This window comes from Pleurodeles waltl, chromosome 11, assembly GCF_031143425.1.
Source record: "Pleurodeles waltl isolate 20211129_DDA chromosome 11, aPleWal1.hap1.20221129, whole genome shotgun sequence".
Taxonomy (NCBI): domain Eukaryota; kingdom Metazoa; phylum Chordata; class Amphibia; order Caudata; family Salamandridae; genus Pleurodeles; species Pleurodeles waltl.
The window spans coordinates 949,453,605-949,478,778 of record NC_090450.1 but is presented as its reverse complement, the minus strand read 5'-3'; the positions used below and the strand labels follow the sequence as shown (position 1 = coordinate 949,478,778).

The 25,174-nt window shown below is 45.7% G+C and overlaps 1 protein-coding gene across 4 annotated transcripts in view; it reads left to right on the top strand.

Annotated features, from left to right (window-relative positions):
• The window catches only part of MED15 (mediator complex subunit 15), a 411,818-nt gene that overhangs the window by 328,038 nt on the left and 58,606 nt on the right, over positions 1-25,174 (top strand). For all 4 annotated transcript variants that reach the window (XM_069215144.1, XM_069215143.1, XM_069215146.1 and 1 more), the window contains one exon: positions 22,200-22,363. In XM_069215144.1, coding sequence (XP_069071245.1) covers positions 22,200-22,363 — 164 coding nt within the window. The remainder of the gene's footprint in view (positions 1-22,199; positions 22,364-25,174) is intronic.

The window sequence follows — 25,174 nt, the reverse complement described above, 5'->3', positions numbered from 1 at the left end:
TGTACTATGTAAATAGAACCAAAGAATTCAGAAAAACAAAACGGCTTTTTGTTGCTTTTTAATAATCAAATAAAAGGAATCCTATCTCTAAGCAAGGGTTGGCAAGATGGATTGTTAAATGTATACAAACGTGTTAAATTAAGGCAGCTTTTAATCACACCTAAAGCACATTCCACTAGGAAGAAAGGTGCATCTATGGCATTCCTAGGAAACATACCAATGGCAGACATAAGTAAAGCTGCCACATTGTCTACCTGAAAACTCCTAGTCCTCTAGCATGCTGGCTGACTGGTACAGTACAGTCTGCCACCACAGACATGCTTCTGACCTCCTCTGAGGTGTGAGCCCCTCTCTGAGGTCAGGAACGATGCTTGCTTTGGCAGGAGTTTTTTTTTTCTTTCTTCCCCTCCAGCAGGATGGCTAGTGGATCTGCATACCAAGGCCAGGGACTTCAAAGTCCCTGCCACCTTTGATACAGGACCCCGGAAACCCCAAGACCTACGTGATACCACCCCCTAACCTGAGGCCCATTGGGCACCATTTCAGGTGGGAAATTAGCTATGCTAGGCGGCGTGGAGTACACCCAGGTTAGTCACATCCCTAAAGTGAGCTGCCTAATGTGCCTCACTCTAGGAAAACTGTCATCTTGGTGATGACAGAATTAGGAACTCTGGGACAGGATAAGCCCACTCCCTACCCAGGAAGTAGTCATATAGGGGGGTGTAGTGACTCTAGGGTAATTAGCCCTTTGGCTGATGCCCTTTACTCCTAGTAACATCCCTTAATCTAGTATTTAGGGAAGCCCCCGACACCAGCAAAGCAGATTCTACCAATCTAAGAAGGACACCAAAGAGCCACACAGAGCAAGAACTGAGAAGCAGCAATTGAGTTTGTCCCAACCCTGCCGGCCTTCCTTCAGTCCGGGTCAGTTGCACCAAAGTGAACTAGTCCTGTTGATGCTCTGCCTCCAAAAGTCTGTGAGGACTGCTTGCACTTCAAGGAACAACTAGCATCTCCCGTAAAGTAGCAGAGCTACTCCCCTGCACGCATCCAAGAAGAAGCTTGAGAGCCCCAACTGTGGAAAACCTGACACCAAAAAGCAGCACTGCACCCAAGCCCCCAACCTGAATCAAAGTGGGCCAGTGGTGCCAACTAGGTCCTGAGACCCACCAGAGCTGCCCTCCCAGATGCCGCAAACAGCCTCTTTTGTGCAGGAACCAAGAACTTTGAGAAGTCTTCATGATGCAACCCGCCAGACAAAGCCCCACTGCATATGCTCCCCGCAGCCAGAGTTGCTGTGGACAGATGTTGGCCCTGTGTCCCCATGCCCCCTGAGACCTGAGCCCCCCTTTGGGTTCAGCCGAACTGGCCCCCCAGTTCCTTCCTGCAGCCTCTTTTCCACAGGACTATTTTCCCATTGAAATCATTGGGGCACCCAACACTGAAAAGCACCTCTGCACCCAGACGCCCCAGTTGCCCCTGGGGTGACCCGTTGGTGCTGCCTTGGACTTTGCTTCCTTAACTTATGGAGATTAGTTCTGTAAGACGCTGCTAGGTACCTGTATGTAGTATATGCCTTTTCCCATGGGATAACATTGCTGCATTAGAATCAGTACAAGTGTATTTTCTGCATTCTTCAAAACTTATAACTTAAACAGTAGTTACCCAATAACAAAGTTCTTGGTATCAAAAAATATATAACAGTGTGTTATTTTTCTAAATTGGTGTGAATCTCCTTATTGAGTATGTGTATCATTTTATTGACTGTGTCTGCAACAAATGTCTAACACTCCTCTCTGTTAAGCCTAAGGCTGCTCGACCATACTACCCTAGATAGAGCACCTTGGTTGGCTCCCTAGATAGAGCACCTTGGTTGGCTAGAGCAAGCCTTTGTCCACTTATAAAGGATACCTGGACTCTTTACACATCATACCTCTTTTTGGTATATTATGTAAATAGCCAGTTTCCTACACCAGACATCTACTGAGTTAGACATCCAAGAGGCTGAGGATATCTATGGAACTTAAGAGGGAGACCCCACCCACATCCCTACCGGGCATAAACAAAAAGTCTAGGTCTGCTTCTCTAAGCCTTCAGATGTCAAGGGAAAGGCTGATTGCCACAAAACACCACCACCAGTTCCAGGGCTGAGGATGCCCCGGTGTTGCCTGCAGGTCCAGTTCAATCCACCAAGTGCAATGCAGCAGAGGCAGAGCACTGCTCACACAGGAGTCTGACATCAAGCCTAGAGCCAAGGCACAAGAAGCAGAAGTCCTGGAGGTATGTCCCTTTAGAAGCCAGCTCAGTATTGAGCAAGACAGATGGCTCCGACCTCCATCATGCTCCAATGCCAGCAAGTCATCCAAGAAAAGAGAAGACCCCATTTGGCATCAAAGCAGACATTGTCGGCACCAAAAGCTTGTCTAAGCCATTAGCACCTTGACCAATCCACCTCTGCCACTCCCTTTGCCTGAAAAACACACTTTGCAGCCAAAGTCAGCACTGAAGGCGTAGAACACTGGCCTTGAAGTCGAAGCCTCCTCCAAAACCAAGATTCAGTAGATATTAGAAAGACTTTCGGATGTCCTAAATGAGAAACAAAAGAAATTGTTTATCCATCCTGTCACTGGGAGAATCATTTTTAAGTCTCCGGCTCCAGGTCTCATTGCTATTCCAAAGAAACAACGCCCAGCTTTCAAGGAGGAGCCACATTCAACCTCTTTCTTTTGCACCACCAACCCCTAAACAAGTCAGACACATGGATACCAGCCCTCCTTCACTTTCTGCCACTACCTTCCACATCATGTTCATCACCACTACCTCCTCTACCTCCATAATCCCCTCCACCTGATGTGGACTCCGACCCAGAGAGCCCTTATTTCCCAGAGGACATAGAGGAAGTGCCCTTTAGATCACAGGTAGAGGAGGATCTTGGGGAAGAGTATATAGAGGATCCACAGAATGACCATGGTCTTGAGCCATTCTGTGTTGAGCTGTCCCCACCAGAAGATACCATGGCTTATTGTACTGTCATACAACCAGCAGCTTAACCTCATCAAGTCCAGATACACATCCTGGAGGATGATGTCCAAGACTGAATGGTCTGTTAATTGCATCTACCTATGCATAAAGGCACCCTGACGAACACAACAGACACTTTTATGGACCCACATTAAAAGGAAATATAAACCAGTCACACAGAATCAGGGTAAAGGTGGGGGGCAGTTATCTCTGATTCACTGGTGGGGCATACTGCCTGTAAAAATACCTTTCCCCAAGCTACCAAAGACACTTCTCGCCCAGATAAGGAGTCAAAAAAGATTGATGCGGCAGGGAAAAGGATAGCTTTCTGGGCGTACACTCAAAGGCCCCTTTCCCAACAGTATTAGTCTCCGTTTCAGGACTCCTGCAGGGCAAGAGCTTTCATCAGGGTGCCTACAGAGGCAGTGGCAAGAGATAGAGGTGTCCTCCCCATGGCTTCTTCTGCTAATAAGCAATGACTTAACTCACTTTCCCTAATCGCACAACACCTGCCTGGCATAGCCCAATTCCATCACAAATTGAAACCATTACCTCCGACCATAGGATCCTCTCCATTGTACGGGTACTGCATTGAATTTCACAGGCCCTGCCGTCCTATGGAGTTCAGACCATCTCCATCTCCTGAAGGAAGAGGTACAGGTGCTCTTAGCAATTGGCGCTGTAGAACTGGTTCCCCTACACCAACAAGGTGAAGGGGTCTGTTTAGTCCACTTCCTTGTCCCCAAAATAATGCAGGCTCCAGCCAATCCTCGATTTCCGACCATTGAACAGGCTCACCTCCTCCGACAACATTCACGTGGTTACATTGCAAGACATCATACCCTTGATACTCAGAGGATACTTCATGGCTGTGTTGGCTCTGAAAAACTACTACTTCCACAACCCATAAATCCAGTTATTCATCTGTACCTGGGACATGGAAAAAAAACAGTTTGATTCTCCCCTTCAGGTTACCACAACCACAAGGGTATTTACTAGGGGTCAGACGTACAAAACCATTTAGCTTTTCTTAACAGACCGAATCGCTATTTCAGGCCATTTAGAAAAGCTAAATGTGTTTTTCAGATGTACATAGCCCTTTTAGGGAATCACCAACTGCGATTTCTACCCAGTAGCAATTTGCGATCTTCCAACTAGGAATTCGCAAATAGGGATTACCTATTTGCGATTCCTGTTCAGATGTACAAAGCATCTTCTGCAATTACCATAGAATCCAAGCCAATGGTAACCATGTGCAATTTGGGAGAGAAAGTACCCAAACCACTATTTTTGTGGTGCATGAATGGGGGTCCTTTTGCCCATAGACATCCTTGGATAGGAAATCACTATTTTGGAAATGCAAAACCGTCCCATGGCATTGGGATTTCTTAATTGCGATTTCCTAATAACGATTCTATCAAGTAGGAATCGCTATTAGGAAATCTGTATTTTGATACATATCATTTTGCGTTTCCTAAATAGCAATTTCTATGGAGTCGCTATGGAAATGCAAAATTGCATCGTGTACATGTGGGTTTAAGTGCCTTGCAGACTGTGCAGTCCACCTGCGCAGACCTGCCATTCATGTATTCCCATACTTAGACAAGTGACTGATAAGGAGCGCAATGCAGAAGCGCCCAGTGCCTAGCACACACAACAATTTCACTTGTTAAATTCCAGGAAGTCCAGTCCGAGGAAATTCAACCCTTCCTTGGATCAGTCCTGAATGTACAGATGGTCAAGGTATACCCAACCACATAGGGTGATGGCATTTCAGCAGCTGCTGCCTCTTTTTCAGACATACCATACCATCACTGTACGAACTCTGATGAAACAGTTGGGCGTGATGGCTTCTTTTATAGCAATCATCTTGCTTACTAGATTGCACAAGACGACTACAAGAGTGGCTATCCTGGCAATGGGCACAAGTGGAAGGGAAATAGGAGGATCTGATGATGGTAACAACAGAAGCTCGCCATTCTCTCTGCGAAATGGTTTAATCTCATTAAAACACACTAAAGTTTAATTTCTCCATTATATTCTAAGACAACAGGCGGCAGAAAAATGGCAACCTTGATGTATGCTTTATTCTTCACTGTTTAACCCTAATGGAATTTTGTTTCTAGGTCACAATATACAATTGGTCAATTAGAATCCTGGTATATTGATGTCAAGCATAAATTGGTGTTAAAAGTTTTTTAGAGCTCATTAAAATTCGTAATAAATAAAAGATTTTATTACATATAACTTCTGGTTTCTTAATGGAAAAAAAACTTTTGATCCCCATTTAAAATTTTCAAACATTTGCAATACTTGGTAGGGCTCTTGCTTTTCCGAAGTTGTTTGCGGATGGTCTTTATAGAGGGTTGCCTTCCACAAGTTGCCTTTTTTTTGTTATAATATTTTGCTGCCTGTTGTCCTGGAACTATAATGTAGAAAGTAAACTTGTTCGGTTTTAACCCCTTCGCTGCCAGGCCTTTTTCCCCTCAGGTGCCAGGCCTTTTTTTGGCTATTTTGGGCAGTTCGCCCTCAGGCCCTCATAACATTTTGTCCCAAAAAACTACCCACGCCATATTTCCGTCCTTTTTACCAACATCCTAAGGATTCTAGAGGTACCCAGAGTTTGTAGGTTCCCCTGGAGGAGACCAAGAAATTAGCCAAAATACAGCGAAAATTCCCTTTTTAAAACAAAAACAACAAAAAAATGGGCGAAAAGGGCTGCCGAAGAAGGCTTGTGTTTTTTCCCCTGAAAATGGCATCAACAAAGGGTTTGCGGTGCTAAAATCACCAGCTTTCAGGAACACGCAGACTTGAATAAAAAAAACACATTTTTCAACAGAATTTTGGTGTTTCACTGGGACATACCCCCCTTTTTTTTTTTTTTTTTTTTTAATACTATTTTTGGTGCTTTTAGCCTCCTTCAAGTTAGTGACAGAAATGGGTGTGAAACCAGTGCTGGATACCGGAAAGCTAAACATTTCTGAAAAGTAGACAAAATTCTAAATTCACCAACAGTCATTTGTGTAGATCCTACAAGGTTTTCCTACAGAAAATAACAGCTGAAACTAAAAGGTATTGAAATTGAGCTGAAAAAAACAGCCATTTTTCTCCACGTTTTACTCTGAAACTTTTTCCTGCAATGTCAGATTTTTGTAAGCAATATACACTGTTAAGTCTGCGGTACTCTTCTGGTTACGGGGATATATAGGGCTTGTAGGTTCATCAAGAACCCTAGGTGCCCAGAGCCACTAAATGAGCTGCACCTTGCAATGGGTTTTCATTGTATACCGGGTATACAGCAATTCATTTGCTGAAATAGAGTGAAAAATAGGTATCAAGGAAACCTTTGTATTTCTAAAATGGGCACAAGATAAGTTGTTGAGAAGCAGTGGTATTTGCACATCTCTGAATTCCGGGGTGCCCATACTAGCATGTGAATTACAGGGCATTTCTCAAATAGATGTCTTTTTTACACACTGTCTTACATTTGGAAGGAAAAAATGTAGAGAAAGACAAGGGGCAGTAACACTTGTTCTGCTATTCTGTGTTCCCCTAAGTCTTCCGATATAAAATGGTACCTCACTTGCGTGGGTGTAGGCCTAATGCCCGCGACAGGAAGCGCAACATGGACACATCACATTTTTACATTGAAATCTGACTTGTTTTTTGCAAAGTGCCTAGCTGTGGGTTTTGCCCTCTAGCTCAGCCGGCACCTAGGGAAACGTACCAAACCTGTGCATTTTTTAAAACAGGACACCTAGGGAAATCCAGGATGGGGTGACGTGTGCGGCTCTCACCAGGTTTTGTTACCCAGAATCCTTTGCAAACCTCAAACTTTGGGGGAATAAAACACTTTTTCCTCTCATTTCGGTGAAGAAAGTTCTGGAATCTTAAGAGCCACACATTTCCTTCCACCCAGCATTCCCCCAAGTCTCTGTAGTGTAGCAATTTTTAATATAGCTTCATGCATGTTAGTTTAACATACTAGGCCGCTGTGCACTTTGCCCTAGATATATTTTATTCAGCTTTGCACTGTTATTTTACAATAACCAGTTTTTACGGTCTTGTTTTAATTTCTTCTATCACACTGTTTAGCTTAGTACAGCACTGTGTTCTCAAATAATGCATTCTTGATCGCCCTGTGCTTCTGTCAAGGCTACAGTCTGGTACATTGCCGGTAAACGTGGTAGAAGTTTAGTCTCCAGTATTCGTAGAAAATACACATCCTTACGTAGGGACATTTTCTTAGAACATCTGCGTGTTAGTTATTGTTAGACCTGGCAGCTTTTTGGCGTGTCTCCCCTGTCTTTTTGCCTTCTGACCTCCTGGTTTTGGACTCTGTTTTTGCTGGTTTATTGTCTCTGCACACTTTACCACTGCTAATCAGTGCTAAAGTGCAAGTGCTCCCCATATAAATTTTACTGTGGACTGGTTTATCCATAATTGGCATATTTGATTTACTAGTAAGTCCCTAGTAAAGTGCACTAGTGGTGTCCAGGGCCTATAAATCAAATGCTACTAGTGGGCCTGCAGCACTGGTTGTGCCACCCACATAAGTAGCTCTGTAATCATGTCTCAGACCTCCCACTGCAGTGTCTGTGTGTGCAGTTTTGACTGTAACTTCGACTTGGCAAGTGTACCCACTTGCCAGGCCTAAACCTTCCCTTTTCTTACATGTAAGACACCCCTAAGGTAGGCCCCAGGTAGCGCCAAGGGCAGGGTGCAGTGTATGGTTAAGGTAGGACATATAGTAATGTGTTTTATATGTCCTGACAGTGAAATATTGCTTAATTCGTTTTTCACTGTTGCAAGGCCTGTCCGTCTCATAGGTTAACATGGGGGCTACCTTTAAATCTGATTAAAGTGTAGATTCCCTTTGGGAGCGGATGGACATGTGGAGTTTGGGGTCTCTGAGCTCACAATTTAAAAATACATCTTTTAGTAAAGTTAATTTTAAGTTTGTGCGTTTGAAAATGCCACTTTTAGAAAGTAGGCATTTTCTTGCTTAATCCATTCTGTGACTCTTCCTGTTTGTGGATTCCCCGTCTGGGTCAGTTTGACAGTTGGGCTGTTAACACCTCTCCTCTAGACAGTGACACAAAGGGGACTGAGGTGTAGCCTGCATATCTTGATTAGCCATCTGTGCTGTAGGGGAGGAGTGGTCACTCACACCTGAAAGGACTGTGCCTGCCCTCACACAATGCTGTCTCCGACCCCTTGGTGAGTGTCTGGTGCCTGGCCTGGACAAGGAAGGATCTTGCAAACACTTGAGACTTTGCTTTGAAGTTTGGAAACTTTGAAGGCAGAACTGGGTATAAGAAGCAGACCCAAAATCCTAGACTGGTAGAATCTTTCTGGGATCAAGAGGAACCTCTGCCCAGGAGAAGAGCTAAAGGAGGAGTACTGTCCCTTTGCTGTGTTGCTTTGCTTGACTGGCCTGCAGTTGCTGCTTCTGCCTGAAAAGAGTGCAAAGGGTGAACTTTGCTGTGTTTCCTGCTTGAGAAAATTCTCCAAGGGCTTGGAGTAGAGCTTGCCTCCTGTTGAAAGTCTCAGGGACACCAAAGACTTCAGTTTCCTCGACCTGCAGCACTGGGAACTGTGTGTTTTGTGCCGTCCAAGAGGAGAAACCACTGCGACGCCACCAACGACGCTGCTGGCCTGCAACGTGACCGGCCGCCGCAGCACGGAGTCGCATTGCCCCGCTTTGCACCGCGATCCTGGTCTCACCGACACCGTCATCGGACAACTTCACCGAGCCGCTGCTTGCACCACGACCTGTGGGCCCTGCACTCTGGCGTCACCTGCTCACACCGCAGCCTGGGCATCCCGACGACGTCGCTCCTGCTGACACCGGCGCCGCTGCCTGCACTGTGGCCTGTGGACACCGCTCGTGAGGAGCACGAAGCACCGTCCCGTCCCGCGCCGCAGCCCCAGTCCACCGCCGCCAGCACCAGTGGCTCCAGTGTCGTCACCAGGCATCCTTGCCTGCACCGTGGCTTGTGGACACCGCTCGTGAGGGTCACGAAGCACCGTCCCGCACCGCTGGCTTGGCCCTACCGACGGCCGTGCTTCCGCAAGACTACGCCGCTGCCTGCACCGTAACCTGTGGACACCGCACATTGCACCGCCCCGCTTCACACCGCAGCCCTGGTCTCACCGACGCCGCTGGACGCCGTCACGGAGCCTTTGCCTGCACCGTGACCTGTGGGCACCGCACATTGCATTGTCCCGCTTTGCACTGCAGCCCAGACGCCATCCCCACCAGCACACCTGATTTGATCAGCAAGGAGTTCGATCCCCGAGGTGCGTGACTTCAAGGGCCCGACGACTCCTGCACCGACTCCAGAACCGATGCCGGAACCGACGCCGCTCTCCGGAGCTCACCGTGAGGATCCGGATGCCCTGCGAATCCAAGGTACTGTTTGTGGGTCTTCCCGACACCGCAGCTGGCTCGCGACACCGAGGCCAGCCTGAACGTTTGGTTTTGTTGTTCACGATGCCGTGATAGCCCCAGGTGGAGTTATCGTCTTCAAGGAACTGTATTGTTAAGTACATCTTGCAGCATTCAGATTTTTATTACTGTATGTTGGATTTTTATCGTATTTGGTCTTGTTTTATATTGATAAATATTGGCTATTTTTCTAAAACTGGTGTGGTGTTCTTTTGTAGTGTTTTCACTTATTACTATGTGTTATGTGCAAATGCTTTACACATTGCTTCTGAGACAAGCCTGACTGCTCGTGCCAAGCTACCAAGGGGGTGAGCAGGGGTTATCTGAGCGGGTAGCTCCCTTATCCTGACTAGAATGAGGGTCCCTGCTTGGACAGGGTGCAAACCGACTGCCAGCTAGAGACCCCATTTCTAACAGTTATAAAAACACTTCCTAGTCCTAGTACACGTCAAGAGGGAGATTCCAGCCAGGGACCTACAACTAGATGCTGAATGCCCCATTGCAGATGCTGATGCAGATTACAGGCCTTTGCTCGGGTATGAGGGTTGATGTCCTCCAGGGGGAACCTGAAAGGCAGGCTTAGAGCTTCACATGCTGTGCTCGAAATATAACTTAGAGAGAAAATAATCTAGCGGCACTATGATAGCCCTATTCTTGTGCTTCACTCTCATTGTTACTATTTTAATCTTACTGTGTTGTATAGTTCTGGTTATTGTAGCTCACGCTTTGCTATCTAAAATGCAGTCGTTTTATTAAGCCAATCTTTAAAACTTAAAACTGCCTTTGTCATTTATATGAGACCGTACTGTGTATGATAGAACCGGTTGTGACCTGAGTGACCACGACTTCCCTAAGAAATACTAAGATGTCATGCGCTCGGCTGCCCAATTGTCTCTTCCATTTGGGAGAGATGAGGCACTGCTAGTTAGCCGGAGCAAAACCCGGATTTAGAGAGGCAAGTGTCATTCACCGTAGGTTAGACGCAATCCCCCACATCGTGAACGATCTTGTTGCTCAAAATCCAGTAGTCTCATTAGGATAATGAGAGCCTACGCGACATCTCCTGATAAAAATAGTACCTCACTTATGTGGGTAGGCCTGGTGTCCGCAAAAGGAAATGCCCCAAAACACTATGCGGACACATCAAATTTATCAAATACTAAACTACCAGTTTTTGTTGGGGGAGGGGGGGAGGGGGGGCAGGGCTGCGTTTTTGGTCCTGGGCTCAGCAGCCATATAGGGAAATCTACCAAACCCAAACATTTCTGATAAGACACCCGAGGGAGCCCAGGGAGATGTGACTTGCGTGGATCCTCCACACCGGGACAAATTTCCTACCACCCAACGTTCCCCTTGGTCTACCTGTAAAAATGATACCTCACTTGTGTAGGTGGGCCAAGTGCCTGTGACAGGGAAGAGCCAAAAACTTGTTGAAATTGAGGGGGAACCAAAGCGGTTCCAAAAGGGCAGTTTGAAAAAGAAAAAAACATTTTTAGGCTGACAAGTGTGGCGGAATTTTTATCGGTATAGATGCGACAATGCTGGCTGGTAGGAATTTTGCGGATTCCTGCAGATTCCGGAAGGTCCCATCACAAAAATGTATGATTTCTAGCAAAGTTGGAGGTTTGCGGGGCATTGTGGTTAAGAAAATGATGCGGTGCATGTGAAGCACACCACCCTGGACTCACCCAGATGTTTAGTTTTCAGATGTGTCTAGGTCTTGTGGATTTTTCTACATGGCAGTGTCCCAAAGTCCAAAAAGAGCAGCCCTCACCCTTCCAAGTGGGAGTTAGTCAAGCTCTCACGGCCCAAATTTAAAACCAAAACCCAAAATAATCAGATTTTCCTCTTGCTTGCCGTGAGATAAGATGTTTTAGTTTGCGGGTGAGAGCTTGAAAGACTGATACCCCTTTCAGTTGGGGTTGGGGCATATTCCCTGGCATCTAGTAGGCTTTCTGCCCCCCCCCCAACCCCTCTGGAGTGTATCGGGGGTAATTGCCCCATCTGCCCACCGGTGGGCAGAACAACTTTGGCCCCATTTATTTAGTGTGGGGGTATGGCATCGCGATCAGGCAGCAGAAGTGCAGAGAGAGACATGAAAGGAAAGATTTTTCCTTTCATGCCTCTCATGCTGCCTCCGTGTGATCGGAGGAGAAATGCTTTTGCATTTCTCCTCTGATCCGCGCTGAAAGCTGAGCTTCCTGCGCGGAGGGGGCATGGGGTGTCGGGGGGGGGGGGTAGGGGTTGAAGGGGAAGCGCGGCCAGCGCTCCCCCGAGGCCCCATACCAGGACGTAACGGTTACGTCCTCGGCACCCGAGCGGTGCTAACGAGGATGTAACCGTTACGTCCCGGTCACCTGAGGGGTTCATGTGATTTCATTTTTGCATACAAGGATAAGAGAATTTGAACCTTTTTCTCAGTTGAAACACCACATGGAATGGGTTCCAGCCATGAAGATTATTTGAGTTTAATAAAAAAAAAAATATATATAGTAGATACTGGAATAACAACATACTGAAGGTATGGAAGAATAAGGATGACCGGGCTTGATGGACTCATACATTGGTCCATTTTTAATGTGTAATAGGTTATATCGAGGCCACAATAGCTCCGAACCTGATATGCCATTTCAGCCAGAATGTTCCACTCCTTGATAAACTTGGAGGCAATCAAGAAGAATATTCCAGTAAAAAATATGTTCGATGGCATCTGTCGCTGTAGATACACATGGTATGCATGAGCTCGCCATCTGGTGTTGGGTCGGAGTGTTACAAGTTGTTTTTCTTCGAAGAAGTGTTTTCGAGTCACGGGACCGAGTGACTCCACCTTCTGTGCTCATTGCGCATGGGCGTCGACTCCATCTTCGATTGTTTTCTTTCCGCCATCGGGTTCGGACGTGTTCATGTCGCTCCGAGTTTCGGAACGGAAAGATAGCTGAAGACGGAAGATTCTCGACGGTATCGTTGCGATCCGGTTACAGATAGACACATACGACGACGCGTTGAACATCGAAGCGCTTCGGTGCCCTTCGGGGTAGATTTCGGCACCCCGTCGGGGCCTAGTCGGCCCGACCGCGTGGAGGACAACGCCGATGGATCGGACCCCGTTTCGATTCTGCCCCGAATGCCACAACAAATATCCTTATACGGACCTGCACTCGGTCTGTAATCTGTGCCTGTCACCCGAGCACAGTGAAGAATCCTGCGAGGCCTGTCGGGCGTTCCGGTCCCGAAAAACTCTGCGCGACCGTCGAGCGAGAAGACTGCAGATGGCGTCCACGCCAAAAGAGCGTCGACAGTTCGAGACAGAAGAAGAACAGGAGGAATCCTTTTCCATCCAGGATTCAGACTCCGACGAGCTACACTCTACAAGAACTGTGAGTAAGACGTCGAGATCAAACCCTAAAAAAGGAAAGAAGGCCCAGGGGACGCCACTGCCAACCGGCCATGGCTCCACCCAAATTCTCGGTGACCAACAATCGGCACCGAAAAAGGCCCATTCAGTGTCGAGATCGTCCGACTTCGGTCGAGACACCGGCACGCAGCCTCCTCGGGACCGAGAGAGTGCTAAACAGAAGCATCGACACCGAGAGTTCGGTGTCGACACCGATCGACGCCGAGACAGTGGCGCCGAAGACCATACAGGCCAAGAATTTTCGGCACAGAAAAAGAGGAAGGTTACCTCGGAGCCGAAAAAACAATCGACAGGGCTTTCGGAGCCGAAAAAAGCGACATCAGACCCTGTTTCTGGCTCCTATACCGAAGAGCATTCTATGTCTTCTCAAATGAAGAAACATAGATTTGAACAAGAACTGCAATCCACTGACGTGGATCACACGCAAAAGCGTATCTTTATTCAGCAGGGGACTGGGAAGATCAGTACCCTTCCACCTGTCAAACGAAAGAGAACGCTTCAGTTTACTCCTCAGCAACAAACAACACAAAAGGTAACACCTCCTCCCTCGCCTCCACCTGTAACTCCGGCTTCGCCAACTTACACCCCGTCACATTCGCCAGCTCACACCGCCATGAGCCACGACGACCAAGATCAGGATGCGTGGGACTTGTACGACGCACCAGTGTCTGATAACAGCCCAGACACATACCCAACTAGGCCATCACCACCGGAAGACAGCACAGCCTACTCACAAGTGGTGGCTAGAGCAGCTCTATTCCATAATGTGGAACTACACTCGGAACAAGTCGAGGATGATTTTTTATTTAACACCCTCTCCTCAACCCACAGCTCCTACCAAAGCCTGCCGATGCTCCCAGGCATGCTACGCCATGCAAAGGACATTTTTAAGGAGCCAGTTAAAAGTAGGGCAGTGACGCCTAGGGTGGACAAAAAGTATAAGGCGCCTCCTACGGACCCTGTCTTCATCACCTCTCAGCTGCCACCAGACTCTGTGGTGGTAGGGGCTGCCAGAAAACGGGCAAACCCGCACACTTCTGGGGATGCACCTCCCCCAGATAAAGAAAGTAGGAAGTTCGATGCAGCCGGGAAGAGGGTTGCTGTCCAAGCAGCAAACCAGTGGCGCATCGCAAATTCACAAGCGCTGCTAGCGCGATACGACAGAGCCCACTGGGATGAGATGCAGCATCTCATTGAACATCTCCCAAAAGATCTGCAAAAAAGAGCAAAACAGGTTGTTGAGGAGGGTCAAAACATTTCCAACAATCAAATACGCTCCTCCATGGATGCAGCAGACACGGCCGCAAGAACCATTAATACGTCGGTTACCATCCGTAGGCACGCATGGCTCAGAACGTCTGGATTCAAGCCAGAAATTCAGCAGGCAGTGCTTAACATGCCAGTAAACGAGAAACTTCTGTTCGGTCCGGAGGTCGACACAGCTATAGAAAAGCTCAAGAAGGACACTGACACTGCCAAGGCCATGGGCGCACTCTACTCCCCGCAGAGCAGAGGATCTTATAACACCTTCCGCAAAACACCTTTTAGAGGAGGGTTTCGGGGTCAGGCCACACAAGCTAGCACCTCACAGTCCGCACCGCCCACCTACCAGGGACAGTACAGAGGAGGTTTTCGGGGCCAGTATAGAGGGGGGCAATTTCCTAGGAATAGAGGAAGATTTCAAAGCCCCAAAACCACTACCAACAAGCAGTGACTCACACGTCACTCACCCCTCCCACACAACACCAGTGGGGGGGAGGATACATCAATATTACGAAGTATGGGACAAAATAACTACAGATACATGGGTCCTAGCAATTATCCAACATGGTTATTGCATAGAATTCATGCAATTCCCTCCAGACATACCACCAAAATCACAAAATTTATCAAAATACCATTCACAACTTCTAGAGATAGAAGTTCAAGCACTACTGCAAAAAAATGCAATAGAATTAGTACCAAGCACACAAATAAACACAGGAGTTTATTCACTGTACTTCTTGATACCAAAAAAGGACGAAACACTGAGACCAATTCTAGACCTCAGGGTAGTAAACACATTCATCAAATCAGACCACTTTCACATGGTCACACTACAAGAAGTGTTACCATTGCTCAGAAAACACGACTACATGACAACCCTAGACCTCAAGGACGCATATTTCCATATACCAATCCATCAATCACACAGGAAATATCTAAGGTTTGTATTCAAAGGAATACATTACCAATTCAAAGTATTGCCTTTTGGTTTAACAACCGCTCCAAGAGTATTCACAAAGTGCCTAGCAGTAGTCGCTGCACACATCAGAAGGCAGCAAATACATGTGTTCCCGTATCTAGACGACTGGCTAATCAAAACCAGTTCGCTCACACAATGCTCAAACCACACAAATCAAGTCATACAAACCCTCTACAATTTAGGGTTCACCGTCAACTTTGCAAAATCAAACATTCTGCCAAGCAAAGTACAGCAATATCTAGGAGCCATAATAGACACGACAAAAGGAGTAGCAACGCCAACTCCACAAAGGATCCACAATTTCAACAGGGTCATTCAACACATGTCTCCAAACCAAACAATACAAGCAAGAACAATACTACAGCTCCTAGGCATGATGTCCTCATGCATAGCCATTGTCCCAAACGCAAGACTGCACATGAGGCCCTTACAACAGTGCCTAGCCTCACAGTGGTCTCAAGCACAGGGTCACCTTCTAGATCTGGTGTTGCTAGACCGCCAAACTTACCTATCGCTTCTATGGTGGAACAGTATAAATTTAAACATAGGGCGGCCTTTCCAAGACCCAGTGCCACAGTACGTAATAACAACAGATGCTTCCATGACAGGGTGGGGAGCACATCTCAATCAACACAACATAAGAGGACAATGGAACATACATCAAACAAAACTGCATATAAATCATCTAGAATTATTAGCAGTTTTCCAAGCACTAAAAGCTTTCCAACCAATCATAACCCACAAATACATCCTTGTCAAAACAGACAACATGACAACGATGTATTATCTAAACAAACAAGGAGGAACACATTCAACGCAGTTAAGCTTGTTAGCTCAAAAAATATGGAAGTGGGCAATCCACCATCAAATTGGTCTAATAGCACAGTTTATTCCGGGGATCCAGAATCAGCTGGCAGACAATCTCTCTCGAGATCACCAGCAAGTCCACGAATGGGAAATCCACCCACAAATTCTGAACACCTACTTCACACTCTGGGGAACACCACAAATAGACTTATTTGCAACAAAAGAGAACGCAAAATGCCAAAACTTCGCGTCCAGATACCCACACAAGCAATCCCAAGGCAATGCCCTATGGATGAACTGGTCAGGAATATTTGCTTACGCTTTTCCTCCTCTCCCTCTCCTTCCTTACCTAGTAAACAAATTGAGTCAAAACAAACTCAAACTCATTTTAATAGCACCAACGTGGGCAAGACAACCCTGGTACACAACACTGCTAGATCTGTCTGTAGTACCACACATCAAACTGCCCAACAAACCAGATCTGTTAACGCAACACAACCAACAGATCAGACACCCGGACCCAGCATCGCTGAATCTAGCAATCTGGCTCCTGAAATCCTAGAATTCGGACACTTACAACTTAGCCAAGAGTGTATGGAAGTCATAAAGCAGGCCAGAAGGCCATCCACTAGACACTGCTACGCAAGTAAGTGGAAAAGATTTGTTTGTTACTGCCATCATAATCAGATACAACCACTAGAAGCAACTCCAAAACATATAGTAGATTACTTGCTCCATTTACAAAAAGCAAAGCTAGCCTTCTCTTCTATTAAAATACACCTTGCAGCAATATCTGCATACCTGCAAACTACATATTCAACTTCCTTGTATAGGATACCAGTTATCAAAGCATTCATAGAAGGGCTTAAAAGAATTATACCACCAAGAACACCACCTGTTCCTTCATGGAACCTAAACGTGGTTCTAACAAGACTCATGGGCCCACCCTTCGAACCCATGCACTCTTGCGGAATACAATTCCTCACCTGGAAAGTTGCCTTTCTCATCGCCATTACATCTCTAAGAAGAGTAAGTGAAATTCAAGCGTTCACAACACAAGAGCCTTTTATACAAATACATAAAAATAAGGTCGTCCTACGACCTAATCCAAAATTTTTACCAAAAGTTATTTCTCCATTCCATCTAAATCAAACGGTAGAATTACCAGTATTCTTCCCACAGCCAGATTCTGTGGCTGAAAGAGCACTACATACATTAGATGTCAAAAGAGCATTAATGTACTACATTGACAGAACGAAGAACATCAGAAAAACTAAACAGCTATTTATTGCATTCCAAAAACCTCATGCAGGTAACCCAATATCAAAACAAGGTATAGCCAGATGGATAGTTAAATGCATCCAAATCTGCTACCTTAAAGCAAAAAGACAACTGCCCATTACTCCCAGGGCACATTCAACAAGGAAAAAAGGTGCTTCAATGGCCTTTTTAGGAAACATCCCAATGCAAGAAATATGTAAGGCAGCCACTTGGTCTACGCCTCACACATTCACCAAACACTACTGTATAGATGTGCTATCCGCACAACAAGCTACAGTAGGTCAAGCTGTATTAAGAACTCTATTTCAGACAACTTCTACTCCTACAGGCTAAACCACCGCTTATGGGGAACTAACTGCTTACTAGTCTATGCATACCATGTGTATCTACAGCGACAGATGCCATCGAACTGAAAATGTCACTTACCCAGTGTACATCTGTTCGTGGCATCAGTCGCTGAGATTCACATGGACCCACCCACCTCCCCGGAAGCCTGTAGCAGTTCAGAAGTTACCTTCAATTTTGTACATTTGTATATATATTACTTAATCCTTTAATAGGTACTTACTTACATTTTTCATTGCGCGGGCACTATTACTATAGTACAACTCCTACCTCACCCTCTGCGGGGAAAACAATCGAAGATGGAGTCGACGCCCATGCGCAATGAGCACAGAAGGTGGAGTCACTCGGTCCCGTGACTCGAAAACACTTCTTCGAAGAAAAACAACTTGTAACACTCCGACCCAACACCAGATGGCGAGCTCATGCATACCATGTGAATCTCAGCGACTGATGCCACGAACAGATGTACACTGGGTAAGTGACATTTTCAATATCCAGCACGGAGAGAGTATTTTTCAAAGATGGCTTCCAGCATGCATCTTTGCAGGCAACACTAGTTGTGAAGATATTAAGTGTATTATGTGGTGTGGTTGTGCGGCTTCACCCTGTAATACACTTACCAACCCCTTTAGGACCCTTGAGTTTCGTTTGTCAAAACTTCAGCTCAGCCCTGGGTAGCTGGTTGCTCTGATCAACAGGGCTTACACAGGGGAACAAAATGAAAAGCATTTAAACAGCATCGATGCAGTTGAAGAAGAAATATACAACACACCAAAGAAATCGAACATCAATTTAGGAAAATGTACTTTATTTTTAAGTATTTTTAGACACCACAACGAAAAAGATCCGGAGATTGAGAATTTACAAGGTATGGTAAATCAAAGCATTTCACTCAACCACAAACAAGTATTGGCAATTTCAACGAAGTTAGCACTTAAAAACATTATCACTAAAAAAAGTTAGGCTAGTCGTAATGCAGTCACAAGGAGTCATTTCAGGTGACCAGTTCCAGTCAGGGGGATCAACAGGTTCCTCAGAAACAGTTACCTCAGCATCTGAAGCAGTCTTTAGTCAGTTCCAGGCACAGACAAAGTATCCTTTGCAGGGTTTTTCTATAGAAGTGATCCTGATGCAAGGGATAACATGCTGAAGATGCTCAAAGGATGCTGTAGATGCTCAGTCCACTAAGGGGGTAAGGTGATCTTGGTCACAGGGTCGACATTCCTCAAAGTCCTCTTGGTGCTGGCAGAAGTCCTCTCACCACTGGCTACCACTCACCCAGTATCGTGCTCACCTATCAATCCTTCCTGGTTTGATAACTCATCCTCTGATGTCCCAGATGCACTCTGATGATGCTCCTGAGCTCAGTGAACTCGGATGCAATTTTGCTTGTTGGGTCCTGGTCCTTGGTGCTGCACGGCTGCAGTTGGCGGTGAAATGAGGACTTTGGGATACTAGCTTTCCTCAGTAAGCTCCTTCAGCAGTTGTGTCCTGGGCTGCCAACAGGATATCAGTCAGCTGGCCTTTGGAGTCTCTTGCCTTTGGCTGGGCTCTGAAGACTACTTTTCCTTGCGCTGGACATGGCAGACAGAGTCCCTTCCTTTGCTAGCCACCATATGCAGTCCATGGCAGGGCAGTGTCGCTATGCCAGTTTCACAGTGCAGCAGGTCAGTTCTTCCTGTCCAGTTGAGATATGAGTTCGGGGTGCCCTCCTTATGCTCAGAATATGCCCTCAGGGCAGGATGCATTTGGTGGCCAATGGGCTACCAGGTTTCCTTTCACCCAATGACCACTTCTTGTGAAGTGTAGTATCTGGGCATCCCAAGGTGCACCATTCTGCCCCCTTCTAACTTGGCAAGAACCCTCTCCCATCATGTAGAGCTCCCTAGCCCATTCCAGAGTTGTGGCTACCAAGGGGGATACACACCCCTGGAAAACTGATTTGGATGCTGTTTTTCCCTCTTCTGTCCCTAGTGCGCTTCTGTCTACCTGAACATTGGAGCAGCCCCTATACCAAGTGTTACCCATTTGCCCTTTAAAAATGGCTTTTACTTATGAAGGTTGCCTTTTGGGCCAACACCCTTGTGGCTTCCTGCAGAAGGGAGGGTCACCCCCTGGCAGTCCAAACCCCTATTGTATCCTTTTGTGAGAGTCGTTAACACCTCACATGAAAGCTGTCTCAGCGACAGGACTTCATGTGCAACTGGTATAGAGAAAAGGAACTAAAGACAAAGTGGCAACTTTGCTAACATTGCACACTGCAGCTTGTTACATTTATTTCAGCATATGAATCAAGCCAGTCTTAATGTAACAAATTGTTTGATACTTTGGTTAACCCACTTTGATCGCACCACCCCAGAGTTAGCACAACTGAGTGGTCAGCATGTAACTACACTCGCCAGTGGGGTGACCAAGTGTTTCCACAGTAACATGACAGTTTCTCATTTTTAGTATTAACAGAACATGTAAAATACATGTTCTGCCCTTGGGATATGGTGCACCATGCCTTAGGATTCGATGGGCCTGCCATAGGTGTCACTTACACATTCACCTGGGGGAGGTCCGCCTTTACTTTAAATGGCAAAGTCGCACCAGCAGTTTAAACTGCTCTTCCAGCCTATGATGGTGGGCTGGGGGTATTGTTTTATTTGTGTCACAACCAGTGATGCACTCTCAGGTGTGACCCTGTACTTTACATGGCCTGGATACCCTTCACTAGGAACTTACAGGCAAGTTAGCTTAGCCAAGTTGGTGTGAGCTTTGACATTCCAGTTAAAAGGTAGGAACATAAGGAACTGAGATCTGGTTAGCAGGTCTCATTACACTCTCAAAGTTAAAAAACCTCCAGCATCAGTCCAAAAACCTGCGGCCGACCATACAAAAAGAGGCATTTCCTTACACTAATCCTCTGTTTAATAAACAAGCGTATAAGCTGTCCCATCATTGGGGTGTTTGATGTTTATGAGAAAGCTTTGGCAGTTGAAAGACTTTTGCAAGTTATGGTGAATTGACTTGAATAAATTGGGTTTCACATGGGCACCCGGCTTGAGCACATCTTGCTGTTGATGAGGGGCTTTTGAGATTAATGTATATTCTTTGAAAAAACACTAAGGTTAAAGTGATGTGATGTTAAAGTTAAGTGAATAGTAGTGAATTTCTATGTTTTTTTTTTTTTGTTTTTTTAAAAACAAAAATAGGTTTGTGTTGTCACACTGAACTGTTACTTCATCCTTTGTGTTTTTCAGTGAGTTCTTATGTTTTGTAAACGTAAAATAGTATTTTATTACCATACATTAAGCCAATCCTCTGGTCGTGCATGGCCAGGGGATGGCTGGAGGGCTTGGCCTGCCGCCAGGCCCTGTGTCCAAACCCCAGCAGGGTAGTAACCACACACAGCCTTTGGCAGCGCACGTTTGGCCTAAGGATCCCATGGACCCCACCCCCCATGGCCAAAATATATTAAGGGGAAAGAGCATGCAGCCACCGCTCCTTAATTGGCCCCAGGGACCCCATCCTCTGATGCCAGTTTTGAAAAAGAAAAAAAGGTCAGGAAGCAGCGCAGCTCCCCACTCCCTGTTCCTTCATGGGCCCCCAGTAACACACCTCCCCACCCCCAAAATCAAAATCTATGGGGAGGGGGGAATGCAGCCCCCCTCCCTGAGCTTTAATAGTCCTCGGGGACCACATCCGCTGGGGCCAAACAAAAAAAGGGGAGAAGGGGCCCTAATGAGCCCATCACCAATAAAAAAAAAAAAGGGGGGGTTCTTCTTTCCCCCTTCTCCAAGCCTTCGTATGACCCAAGGCCCACATTCCTGGGGCCTTCTTTTGTTTAAAAGGCGGGTGGGGACGTGTACCCCCTCCTTCTCTGGGTCTTACCAAGGGCCAGTGCCAACTAAAAACCTTATCAGGCCCCAGGGACCCTATTTCCGGAGCCACGTAATCAATAAAAGGGGGGAAGTGCACAGTGACACCCCCTTACCCCCCCCCCATTTCCCGAAGTTTTTATAGGCCCTGTGGTACCCCATCCCCCGGCGCCTTACCTTTTTTAAAAGATGCCCCACTCCCTCCCCTGAGCCATATTCTGACTGGGGACCCAATCACCGGGGGCCTAATCCATTAATCAAGGGGAGGAGCTGGCTGGTTCCTCTGTGTGGGAGCAATATGTTCTGTTTCCCTGTCCACATCAGTGCAGGCAGGCAAACAGAAAACAAGTCTGCTCCAAGCCAGCAGGAGCATTTTTAAAGCTCTCAACGGCTGGGAGGAGACTTGTTTGCTCCTGTTTGGCAGGAGATTTGAAAATGCACCCATCATAAGGGAGCAAACACATTTCCGTGCCTGGCTAGTTACTTTAGTTGTTTCTTTGTTCTAGTGCCTGGTCACCAGTTATTTCACAGCATTGGATCCTAGTGTTTTGTTCACCTGCTGTTGTACACGGCTTCCCTGTTAATCTGATTGTTCAATGTTGCTATGACAATTGATATTCTCATTTCTCTCATTAATACCTCCTTCTTTCTGTAGGTTTTACATTCTTTGTTGTCTGTAAAATTATATTAAGTCACCGCAATAAATGGTTGTTTGTTGGATATATGTAAATAGTCAGTTGTGGTAATGTGCTATTTCTGTTTCTGTTTCAGCCAACCCCTCCTCCTCCGACAGTGCCCACTACCAAGCAGCAGTACCTGTGTCAGCCTTTGTTGGATGCAGTCCTTGCAAACATTCGATCCCCAGTGTTCAATCATTCCCTTTTCCGCACATTTGTGCCTGCTGTGACGGCCATTCACGGTCCACCAATAACCACGTGCGTATTCATTCTTTTAATCCATGCATGAAATGGTTTTCATTAATATGTGACAGGACATTGAACTGGTGTCAGTGCAATGACCCTAATCTTACTATTTGACTTTGGAAAATGAGTGAACTATTACGTTAATTTCATAATAGAGCTCCAAATTATGGAAATCCACACATAAAACAAGAAAAAAGATAAAAACACGACTTGGCAGAGTAGACCTTATATTATAATTACATTTTTTTTTATTAGTCCATAAAGGTTGTAAACACTTTAGAGAGCATACACCCACTAAGATTATGATTGATTCTTTTATTGAGATGGCCAACGCACAAGCTTGTTAATCATTGCAAAATATATGCCTGTAAGATGAAGAAAAAAAATAGTCTCAAAATCAGATTGTAGCTTTTGTCAATCATGATGCTCTTATCCTGAATCAGAAATAAGTTGACTTTTTGGGTCTCAGATTATCAGTTCCAATGTAGGTCGACATTTGTAAGAATATTAAAATGTGTTCCACGGAATGGAACATCCGTTGAATGCATCGGATGGCCTGTTTCAGGGTATTTCGCTCATAGTAAAAATATATACATTTCAAAGAGGGACTCTTCTTCTTATTAGAACTATGAAAAGAACGTACGTCATTTGCCATATATGTTTTGGAGTTTTTTGGATATGGCACTGTTCTGAGAATAGGTGATAAGAATATGCTTGTATCTAGGGAACAAAATCAGAAATACAATGAGGTTGAATTAAAGTGATGCGAGTCTTGAGACTTTAACTTGTGCCAAGAGAAAAATATGACATTGGAAATTCATCTAGAAGTCCTTGTATGAAGAAGGAAAAGTTTTCTACCTGTAACTCCACTTCTGCCGTAGGGGAATTTCCATTATAGTTGTAAGCACTGACTAGTCCTGCCCAGGTGCTGGGACCCTGGAGCACTTCTTCACAATATATCTTCTTAATTGCAGATGTTCACCTTAGTTTGTTTTTAGTTTTAGCTATGTTAGGGGGATATCTGTGTGTGCAGGTGACTATCACTGTGCATAATTATTAGGCAACTTAACAAAAAAAAATATATACCCATTTCAATTATTTATCATTACCAGTGAAACCAATATAACATCTCAACATTCACAAATATACATTTCTGACATTCAAAAACAAAACAAAAACAAATCAGTGACCAATATAGCCACCTTTCTTTGCAAGGACACTCAAAAGCCTGCCATCCATGGATTCTGTCAGTGTTTTGATCTGTTCACCATCAACATTGCGTGCAGCAGCAACCACAGCCTCACAGACACTGTTCAGAGAGGTGTACTGTTTTCCCTCCTTGTAAATCTCACATTTGATGATGGACCACAGGTTCTCAATGGGGTTCAGATCAGGTGAACAAGGAGGCCATGTCATTAGATTTCCTTCTTTTATACCCTTTCTTGCCAGCCACGCTGTGGAGTACTTGGATGCGTGTGATGGAGCATTGTCCTGCATGAAAATCATGTTTTTCTTGAAGGATGCAGACTTCTTCCTGTACCACTGCTTGAAGAAGGTGTCTTCCAGGAACTGGCAGTAGGACTGGGAGTTGAGCTTGACTCCATCCTCAACCCGAAAAGGCCCCACAAGCTCATCTTTGATGATACCAGCCCAAACCAGTACTCCACCTCCACCTTGCTGGCGTCTGAGTCGGACTGGAGCTCTCTGCCCTTTACCAATCCAGCCACGGGCCCATCCATCTGGCCCATCAAGACTCACTCTCATTTCATCAGTCCATAAAACCTTAGAAAAATCAGTCTTGAGATATTTCTTGGCCCAGTCTTGACGTTTCAGCTTGTGTGTCTTGTTCAGTGGTGGTCGTCTTTCAGCCTTTCTTACCTTGGCCATGTCTCTGAGTATTGCACACCTTGTGCTTTTGGGCACTCCAGTGATGTTGCAGCTCTGAAATATGGCCAAACTGGTGGCAAGTGGCATCGTGGCAGCTGCACGCTTGACTTTTCTCAGTTCATGGGCAGTTATTTTGCGCCTTGGTTTTTCCACACGCTTCTTGCGACCCTGTTGACTATTTTGAATGAAACGCTTGATTGTTCGATGATCACGCTTCAGAAGCTTTGCAATTTTAAGAGTGCCGCATCCCTCTGCAAGATATCTCACTATTTTTGACTTTTCTGAGCCTGTCAAGTCCTTCTTTTGACCCATTTTGCCAAAGGAAAGGAAGTTGCCTAATAATTATGCACACCTGATATAGGGTGTTGATGTCATTAGACCACACCCCTTCCCATTACAGAGATGCACATCACCTAATATGCTTAATTGGTAGTAGGCTTTCGAGCCTATACAGCTTGGAGTAAGACAACATGCATAAAGAGGATGATGTGGTCAAAATACTCATTTGCCTAATAATTCTGCACTCCCTGTATGTGTGTACATATGGTACATATGTATGTGTATGTGTGTACATATGGTACATATGTATGTGTATGTGTGTACATATGGTACATATGTATGTATATGTATATTTGGGGATGTTTTAGCCAAAACAGCATAAATGTCTTTCACAAACCCATTTTTGGTAAACCTGAAAGATGAAGTAACCTAGGGCAGTGTAGCCCCATAGGCTGCCATTATAAGAGTGAAAATAGAGACTGAGCCTTTAAGAAGCCAGAGGCCACCAGTATCCCATCATGCTGAGTAGGTGAAAGTTGCTTCAGTTCTTTTTGAGGTGACTTGCGTGTGTTGACACATCAGTGAACTCTGTCCAGTCCACCGGGGAGGGAGGGAGGGGTGGTTGCTTTTGACTATAATGGAAATTCCCCTACAAGA